Source organism: Phyllostomus hastatus, unplaced genomic scaffold (genome assembly GCF_019186645.2).
Source record: "Phyllostomus hastatus isolate PE091 unplaced genomic scaffold, TTU_PhHast_1.1 phas_contig_98, whole genome shotgun sequence".
Classification (NCBI taxonomy): Eukaryota; Metazoa; Chordata; class Mammalia; order Chiroptera; family Phyllostomidae; genus Phyllostomus; species Phyllostomus hastatus.
The window spans coordinates 3,753,101-3,763,103 of NW_025333999.1; the positions used below are offsets into that span (position 1 = coordinate 3,753,101).

The window sequence follows — 10,003 nt, forward strand, 5'->3', positions numbered from 1 at the left end:
GTTCCCGTCGTTCTGGAGCCGGTTCCGGTTCCGGTGTTTCTGGCCCGGGGCCTCACACGCTGAGCGACCCGGCAACAGCCATGGCGGATGGTCCGGTGGCGGAAGTGTTGCTGAAGCGGCTGGAGGCGGCCGATGGCGGCCTGGATAGCGCGGATCTGGCGGCCGAGCTGGGCGTGGAGCACCAGGCCGTGGTGGGCGCAGTGAAGAGCCTGCAGGCGCTGGGCGAGGTGAGCCGGGCCTCCTCACTTGAGCACCTGCCTCCAGAGCAAACTCCCTTTGGCCTGGTTAGGGATAACTTTATGAATTCAATTCGGGATGCGAGGGCAGGGAGTCGGGAACTTCCGAAGTGAGGGTCCGGGCACACCGACGTTCCTCAAGCAGGAAACGTCTGTTGAGAGCACTATCCACGTTGGGGCGGGGGTGGTTACTATGGTGGACAAGGAAGACGCAGTCGCTGCCCTCACGGAGACTGCGGTCTAACGGGGTAAGTACTCACGCAACCTGAATAATGGAGGAGTCACAGGGAACCCAGAGGTAGCAGATGACCCAGTCTGGGGGAAGGGACGGAATCCCAGAGGAAATGGCAGCTGAGTTGGATCTCTGCATCGAGGAGGAAAGCCATGGCACTTTAGAGGTCAATATGGAGTTGGCAGTGGTGGGGGGGGGGGGTGTCAGAGGGTGAGAGGTGAGAGAGACCACAGAGCTAGAATTTGCAAAGGCTTTCAGGTCTCTCACAGGTTGGTAGGGAACCAGGACAGAAGCTGGGTAGTCAGATGTGTGTGCTGCCTGCATCACTCTTGGGAAGGACTGGTAGGGGCAGGATCCAAGATGAGGGCAGAGACTGGCACATCCCCAAACTAGAGGGCATGGTGTCTGATTGTAGGGTGGCAGCTGGAATGGAGAGGTGATTTAGGAGAGGGAATGAAGCGAGATTCATGGCAAGGCAAGGGGAGCACGAATGAAGCCCAGCTTTCCCACTTATATAAGTGAAGGGTTATGGAGCATTCACAGGAGGGGCCTGTGGGCCATCCTGGAGGCTGGATCCATGAAGGGAAGACACGGAAAACATATCTGGGCTGTTCATTCATCAAACTTATGTTTTGTGCCCCACTCTGGTTTCAGCTTTATTTGTCATTCAATCCTTGCCATTTCCGTAGGTTGATGGTAGTGTTGTTATCCATTTTGCAGATGTGACCACTCCTAAATACTGGTCAGTAATTTGATCAGTGTCACTAGAAGGGACAGTCAAACCTGGATTTGAAATTAGGAGCTCAGGCCGCAGTGCCCAGGTCTGTCAGTTCAGAGAAGGGATTGAAGCTATGGTGTGTGGGGTGACAGTATCTTGACTGATGTGAAATTGGCATTTGTGTAAGTCACAGAGGATTGAATAATGCAAGGTTTAATATGGTTCAGTTTAACAACAATTGTGATAATAATAGCAATAGAATTTATGCAGTAATTGCTGCATGCTAAACACTCTGCTTGCTAAGTGTATTAGTTCTGTATTGCTTTCTGTATTAGTTCTGTTGCTCTTTAGAACAACCCAGTGAGGTTGAACCACCACACCCTGCTCTCATGGATAAGAAAACTTGTTCATGGAAGTTGAGCACCTTTCCTGAGGTCACATAGCAAGTGAGGAGCAGAGCTGAAAATTAGATTGAAGGGGGAGCTAGGACATGTGGGCCCCACACAGCCTTGCCCCTGCCTGTATGACCTGAACCCCATTCTCATCGTGGGGCCTCAAGTTCCTATGTATAATGTGGACCTCCAGGACCTTCCTCTGACTCTTCAGGCCCGATAGGCACACATAAACATGAAGACAAGTCAGTTCATCTGAGACCTTAAAAGTCTTCCCCAAGTTTAGAAAAAAAATCTTCCCTACATTCAAAAAGGATAGAATTTCTCTTCTGCCAGGCAACACTCTTAGTACTTTACTTCACCCTGGGAAGTATGAATCATATTTATTGTTATCCCTGTGTCATAGAAGGGAAACTGAGGCTCAGCAAGGGGAGATAACTTGGCTGGGAAGAGGGGCAGCTGGGATGTGAAGCCAGCCTTAGGGGTTATGCTTTGACCTTGGCTCCAGTGCTGTGACAAGAGGGCACCTGGCACTAACCCTGCCCCTGCCTTCTTTTTCCTGCAGATCATCGAGGCTGAGCTACGCTCCACCAAGCGCTGGGAGCTTACTGCTGAGGGCGAGGAGATTGCCCGAGAGGGCAGCCATGAGGCCCGTGTGTTTCACAGTGTGCCCCCCGAGGGCCTGGCCCAGAGTGAGCTCATGGTAGGGCCATGGGTGGGCGGGCAGAGCCTAGGGAGGTGATGGGGTGAAGGTGGCCCTTGTGCCCCCTCACTGCAGCCTTGCTCCCCCAGCGACTGCCCAGTGGCAAGGTGGGCTTCAGCAAGGCCATGTCCAGCAAATGGATCCGTGTGGACAAGAGTGCTGCTGATGGGCCCCGGGTGTTCCGAGTGGTGAGTCTCTATAGGTGAGCAGGTAGACCTCTGACCCTCACAGCCACTCACAACCATCATCCCATTATCCATCTCATCATGGCGGCAGGTGAACAGTGTGGAAGATGAGGTGCAGCGGCGGCTCCAGCTGGTCCGGAGCGGGCAGGCTGAGAAACTGAGCGAAAAGGAAAAGAGTGAGCTCAAGAAGAGGAAGCTGCTGACTGAAGTGTGAGTGGTGACCACCTCCACGCTCTAACCTATGTCACCTGTGTGGCCCTGGGATAAGAGAAGGGGAGGGAGAGCTATTCTGACCACACTTGGCCATGATTTTGTCAGCCCCTCTTCACATTATAGTTGTCAAGCACACAGGTCAGGCCCATGCCACCTCAGGGCCTTGGCATTTGCTCTGCCTTCTGTCAAGAATGATATTCCTGCTGATCTTCAAGGCAGGTTCCAGCATTCAGCCCCTACTCGTGTCACAGGAGCTACCTTTTCTCCCTGCAAGTTCCACAAAAGCCAGTCACTCCTAGTCTCTGTTTATTTCTTTCACAGTCGTAAACACTGTCTGAAATTGATTGAATTCTGGGACCTGGACAGCTAGGTTCTCTGCTCTCACAGGGTTGAGTCCCCTTTCAGCAGATACTGAATGGAGGTGGGCTGCCCAATCCAAGTCCCAGCTCTGCCACTTCCTAGCTCTGTGACCTTGGCTAAGCACTTAATCTTTCTAGGATTCAGTTTTTTCATCTGTAAAATGGCCCCTTTTCACAAGATTGTGGGGTGACTTCAGTGGAACAGAACTGGAATAGGATACGTTTATCTATGTAAGCTTTACCTGTTATTATCACTCCTAACTGTATGCTTTTCTTTTTGTAAAGATTTTACTTATTTATATACTTTATAGAGAGAGGGGAAGGGAAGGAGAAAAAGAGGAAGAGAAACAGGTTGGTTGCCTCCTGCACACCCCTAACAAGGGACCTGGCCCACAACCCAGGCACCTGCCCTGACCAGGAATTGAACCTGCGATCTTTTGGTTTTCAGGACAATGTTTAACCCACTGAGCCATGCCAGTCAGATACCAGCTGTGTGCTTAGTGCCTTGAACAGGCTTAGTGCCTTGAACACTAAGTTCTCAATAAGTGCTTGTTGAATGAATAAGTTAATGAACTCAGGATATAGGTGGGGGCCAAATAAAAGAATTTCCGGGTGCCATTAAATATCAGGGAAAAAATAAAGCAGCCTTGGCTGGTGTGCCTTGGTTGGAACGTTGTCCCGTACACCTAAAGGTCACAGTTCAATTCCCAGTCAGGGTACATACTTAGGTTATGGATTCAGTCCCCAGTCAGGGCACATATGGGAGGCAACCAAATGATGTTTCTCAGTCCCTTTTCCTCTCTCTCCCCCCTACCCTCCTCTAAAATCAACAAAGAAAAAGAAGAGAAAGCAGAGTGACTTGGTGGGTGGTGTTGGGGTCAGCATCATTTGGAAGATTGAGTGAAGAAGTTGACAGTGATGTCCCCTTCCTTCCTCTGGCCTCAGGACCCTGAAGACCTACTGGGTGAGCAAAGGCAGTGCCTTCAGCACCAGCGTCTCCAAGCAGGAGACAGATCTGAGTCCAGAGATGATCTCCAGGTACGGGCAGCCCCAGGGTCAAGAGTTAATGGGGTGGATAGTGCCCACCAGGACTATGTACCCTGTGTCCCCATCCACAGCGGCTCCTGGCGGGACCGGACCTTCAAGCCCTACAATTTCTCAGCCCACGGCATCCTCCTTGACAGCGGCCACTTGCACCCCCTGCTAAAAGTCCGTACCCAGTTCCGCCAGATATTTCTGGAGATGGGGTGAGCATGGGGCTGGGGTGGGGCTGGGCCAGCCCTGGGTACAGGCAGGGTAGTCAGGCCACATCTCCCACCAGGTTCACTGAGATGCCAACTGACAACTTCATTGAAAGCTCCTTCTGGAATTTTGATGCACTTTTCCAGCCCCAGCAGCACCCAGCACGAGACCAGCATGACACTTTCTTCCTCAAAGGTGGGTGGGCCCGCCATGTCATCAGAGGTGTTGGGCCTGGGCAGAGCCTTTGGGGTTGGTGTACCCTTTTACAGAATAAACTACACCTGTCCTCCTGACCACTTCAGGGCACTGCCTCTGCTGTGCCTTCTGCTGACCACCATTTTCTCCTGGAACTTCATAGTGGGCTCTGACGTCAAATGTTCACGTGTCACCTTAGAGAAACATTCCTGACACGCCTTGTCCCCCATTCATTTCTTTTTTTTAACAGTTCTTAGTGCTGTTTGAAATTGAATGGCTTTCCACAGTGGTTGTCTCTCCCACCAGGAGGAGGAGGTCCGGTGAGACCAGTAAATCCCCATTCTCTGGCTAGGATCAACAGCATCATTGCCATTGTTATTGTCACAGCACCCCAAACTTACTAAGCACTTCCTATACGCTAATTGCTCTTCTAATCTTCCTGCCAACTACAGAAAGTAATACTCTCAGCCCCTCTTCCTTATAAGGACGCTAGGGCTCAGAGAGGGAACTACATTGCTCAGGATCCCACAGCTTGTAAGTGGTGGAGCTTTTCTGGCACACCAAAATTGCATCTCTAAAAGGGGATCTTAAGAATTTACACATCCCACAACAAATGGTTGCTGAGCTCCTCCTGTGTGCCAAGGTTTCTTTTCAACACCTGGGTTGACATGAATGAGACAGAAGTCTTTGACCTGGTGAGACCTGCATCCTGGTAGGGGAGACATGTGATAAATCCTGAATAAGTTGAAACTGCAGTTACGCAGGATGGCAGTAAATGCAGTGGGCGAAATCGGCATGGAAGAGGAGCTGTCAGGGGTTTTGTTTGTTTGTTTGTTTTCAAGTTTTTGCTTAAGCAAAGACCAAAGGAGGCTGAGAATGACCTATATCTGGGGAAGGGAAGTTCCAGGAAGAGGGAATGGCGAGTGCAAAGGCCCTGAGGCATCACTTCCTGCCCCTGGTATGCTCACAGATCAGCTGGGAGGCTCTATGACTGGAGGAAGTGATGAATTAGGATTGGGAGGGACAAGGGCAGGGAGTTGACTCAGGGCCACAGAGGAGACTTTGGCTTTTTCTCGCAGTAAGATGGGAGCTATGGAAGGTTCTAAGCAGACAGGCGTATGATTGACTCAGGGATTCCTGGATGCCCTCTCGCTGCAGTGGCAGGTGAGGGTGGGAGCTGCACCTGTTACTGTCTGTCCTCTTGCAGTGGCTGTTTAAGAAATCCTACATGACTGACTGGGTGATGCTCTGTCCTTCCCAGATCCAGCTGAGGCCCTGCAGCTCCCCATGGACTACGTGCATCGGGTCAAGCGGACCCATTCCCAGGGTGGCTATGGCTCACAAGGGTGAGGCAGGACCAGGACTTCAGGGTGTTGTGGGGAAGGAAGTTGGGGACCTGAGGACATCAGTATGAACTTCCGGATTTCCCCCTGAAGGTACAAGTACAATTGGAAGCTGGATGAGGCCCGGAAAAATCTGCTGCGTACACACACCACAGCAGCCAGTGCCCGTGCCCTCTACCGTCTGGCCCAGAAGGTATGTCTACACCTGGGTAGTGTGGGGACAGGGAGGGGACTTCATACTTACCTTCTGACCCATGACTTGGCTTGGCCTGCCTGTCACCCCCAGAAACCCTTTACGCCAGCCAAATACTTCTCCATTGACCGGGTGTTCCGGAACGAGACCCTGGATGCCACACACCTGGCCGAATTCCACCAGATTGAGGGGGTTGTGGCTGACCATGGCCTCACTCTGGGCCACCTCATGGGCGTCCTTCGGGAGTTTTTCACCAAGCTGGGTAAGCAGGCAGGCCAGGGCAGGTGGTGTTGGTGAGGCTGCAGGAGGATATTTGGGTCACCAGCCTTGTCTTCCACCCAGGTATCACCCAGTTGCGTTTCAAGCCGGCCTACAACCCCTATACCGAGCCAAGCATGGAAGTGTTTAGCTACCACCAAGGTCAGGGTGGGACTTGGTACTATGGTAGGGAGGGATGTCTGAGGCTGCCTTCTCTTATCCCAGATTCGCTCACTGCCAAGCCCACACCCTGCTTTCCAAACTCACTGCCTAGCCCAACATCACCCAAATCCTTTTTCTGCCCTCACAGGCTTGAAGAAGTGGGTGGAGGTTGGGAACTCTGGGCTCTTCCGTCCTGAAATGCTGCTGCCCATGGGGCTCCCTGAGAATGTGTCAGTCATTGCCTGGGGCCTCTCCCTGGAGCGGTGAGTACCCAGACCACTTAGTGCATACTTGGCTGCTTTGCCTAGATGACTCTCCAGGTGTGGGGACCCGCAGACCATCAGCACTATCCATTCATTGAGAAACTTCAGTGAGCACCTGCTCTGGGCTGTGTTCTCTGCTGTGAATAAGTAGCACACACCCTTTCTTCTTCTGGGGTCCTCATGGAAGAAGGAGCATGCTGTGTTTGGAGGCCTTTCTGGCTGCAGGGAGAAAGTGAGAAGGTAGGGAAGTGATAGGGCAATTGATCAGGGCCCTGTGGACCACAGAGAGGACTTGAGCTTCTGCTCTGAGGAAGGCAGGAATTCTCAGAGGTTCTGGTGAAAGTAGAACAGGACCTGACCTAGTGTTCCCTCTCTCTCTTAAGTCCAACGATGATCAAATACGGCATCAACAATATCCGTGAGCTGGTAGGCCACAAAGTGAACCTGCAGATGGTGTACGACAGCCCCCTGTGCCGCCTGGATGCTGAACAGGCGTCCCCACAGACACAGGAGGCTGCGTGACATGGGCCGCCCTGAACAGGCTGTCCACCCTGAGCCCCTGCTGCCCAATCCCTTTGCATCCCTGGCCAGTGGACCCCCTTGTATTTATGAGGCCTCTGTGAGGCTCTCGCCCTACTCCTGGTATCTCCTCTTCCCTACCTGCCTCAGGGTCCCAGGGGCAGGGGAGCAGGTAGCTCATTTGTTCTGCTGTCCATCTATGAGGGTGGGCCCTAGGGACCCCTGCAGGTTGGCTAATAAAGTGGGCATTTGTCCTCATATGGTGCCTTTCCTTAAGGGTGGTGGGGTTCTGTCGGCTCTCCCCAGTTCAGAGTGCTGCTTGATGGAAGGGAAACCTGGGTACTAGTGGGAGGGATGTTGGAATGGGGTCTTGGATCCTCAGAGCTTCCCAGTCATCCAGTCTCATCCAGTCTTCCCTGGAAAAGATGAGCTCTTTCAAGCATTTACCAATCACCTGTTGGTACCAGGCCCTCTTCTTTGGGAGGGCAAGCAAGCAAGCTAAGCTTTTAAAAGCTGCCCCGCCCTTCTTTTAAACACATTTTTAGATCAGTTTTAGGTTCACAGCAAAATTGAGTGGAAGGTACAGAGATTTCCCATATAATCCTCTGCCCTCCCACCTGCACAGCCTCCCCCGTTATCAACATCCGCACTAGAACCGTGCTGTTGTTACAACTGATGAACCTGTATTGGCACATGAACAATGAATGGTTCACTCTGTTGTACCTTCTGTGGGTTTGGACAAAGGGATGATGACATGTATCCACTATTACGGTATCACACACAGTATTTTTACTACCCTGACTACCCAGGTCGTCTGTGCTCCACCTGTTCATCCCTCTAGCCTCCCCAAAACTGCTTTAAAAATCTCATAAGCCCAGAATAGAGAGAAGATACAGTTTTGTACCTTTGCTCCCATCGTACAGTGTTTAAAGCAAATCCCAGCTGCCATGTTGCTCACCTCACATCTTTAGGGGCAGTGCACTTTTGAAAATACAGAGTTTCTTGGGCAATCACAAGGCCACTGGTGCACCCAGTGAAGTTAGGGGTCACTTGAGGCTGTGGGCATCACTGGTCCCAGGACCCTGTGGGTACCAAGCTCCTGATAGCTCCTCAGTTAAATCTTTTTCTCTATTTCATATTAAATAATTCAGCCATACAGAAAAATACTGATTTGTGGAGTAAATGCATACTTCCTAAGTTCCAGCACTGTTCATGAGCTGAAGCCTTGGTAGTGGGCAAAGTAGACTCAGGTCCCTGTCCTTGGGAGCTGACATGAGGGGAAGGTGCTCTGGAGATGTGATAAGTAAATACAGAAGTGGAGAAAGGTAAAGGCCTTACTGAAAAATAGCTGAGGGTGAAGAACATGTATAATATAAACCATAATTTAACAACAACGAAGAATCACTCCACCCCACCCTTGCTTGGATCAAATCTGATCATTGACTATAGTATTTGCTTTGGACCTATGTGACCAATGGGTTTGAAGACCCTATGGGCTTGTCCTAGTTCCTTTCATCCCCACCCTGCTGAGGTTATTGCTCCCTCCTGAAATTGGGTGTTTACCATTCTCATGTTTGAATCTTTTTCCTATTTTTATGTATTACTTTCCAAGACATGGTTTCATTTCTGCATGTTTTTAAAAATTATACAAATGATGCACCATAAAAATCATCCTGCCCTGGCTGGTGTGGCTCAGTGGATTGAGTGCTGGCCTGTGAACCAAAGGGTTGCTAGTTGATTCCCAGTCTGGCCACATGCCTGGGTTGCGGGCCATGTCCCCAGTGGAGGGCATGTGAGAGGCACCCGCACATCGATGTTTCTCCCTCTCTTTTCTCCCTCCATTCCCCTCTCTAAAAATAAATAAATTTTTCCAAAAAAATTAAATGAAAAATAAATTTTAAAAAATCATCCTGCATCTTGTGTGTTGCTTTGGTTTGGGTTCCATGTGCTTGTGTTTGTGTGTGCATGCTTAACAGTAAGCCTTTGAGATTTTCCTTGGTAGATTAATCCTCCACTGTTCAAGTCTGATGATGAGGGAAGATGTATTTTAACTCATGGCTTTACCACAAAATACTAATGTCAGCTACTGTTTATTAAACTCTTGGTATGTTCCAGATGTTTCATCCCTGTAACCCTTACAATAGCTGGATGTTTTATTTATTTTTTAAAAATTGATCTTAGGGAGAAGGAAGCATCAATTTATTGTTCTACTTATTTATGCATTCATTAGTGTGTTCCCTGACCTGGGGTCGAACCCACAACCTTGGGGTATCAGGATGATCCTCTAACCAACTGAGCTACTTGGCCAGGGTCTAATACCCAGGTGTTTTAGGTTTTATTAACCTTGGTAGTAGAAGACAATAGGTTTTCAGGTGAGTGGCAGTTTTATGATCATTGTTGTGGGTAAGAGATAGAACTCAGATTCAAATCCATGTTTTCCAGAATGTAGGTGTCAGATGTGTGTTCTAGGTGTGTGTGGCCTAGGACAGAGACTCCCACAAGGGCTGAGCAATGTGAACAGCTTCCCACTGCCTCCTTCACATGGACACTGGCATGTGTCCCAGAGAAAACTACACCTTTTGCCCGATGAATTGAGATAAAATTCCAACCCTTTACCTTTCCCCCTAACCCTGCCTCTACCCAACCACAGCCTCCCATAATCCTTGCTGTTTCCCTTCAACAGGCCTTATGACTGCTCTGCAATCTCACTGAGCTTGCTTCCACCTCAGGGCATTTGCACACACGTATTCAAATCTTTTGCCCAGGTTTTTTATTTGGGTTTGTTTTATT

At 50.2% G+C, this 10,003-nt stretch overlaps 1 protein-coding gene across 1 annotated transcript; it reads left to right on the plus strand.

Moving 5' to 3' along the window:
- The first annotated feature begins 18 nt into the window (after window positions 1-18).
- On the plus strand, window positions 19-7,471 carry FARSA (phenylalanyl-tRNA synthetase subunit alpha). Its single transcript, XM_045852860.1, has 13 exons — window positions 19-227; window positions 2,144-2,281; window positions 2,371-2,469; window positions 2,558-2,676; window positions 3,984-4,076; window positions 4,157-4,285; window positions 4,360-4,475; window positions 5,737-5,821; window positions 5,912-6,011; window positions 6,105-6,273; window positions 6,354-6,431; window positions 6,580-6,694; window positions 7,078-7,471. Exons 1-13 carry the CDS (start codon window positions 81-83, stop codon window positions 7,214-7,216), a joined length of 1,527 nt encoding a protein of 508 aa, XP_045708816.1. The 5' UTR covers window positions 19-80; the 3' UTR covers window positions 7,217-7,471.
- The last annotated feature ends 2,532 nt before the right edge of the window (window positions 7,472-10,003 follow it).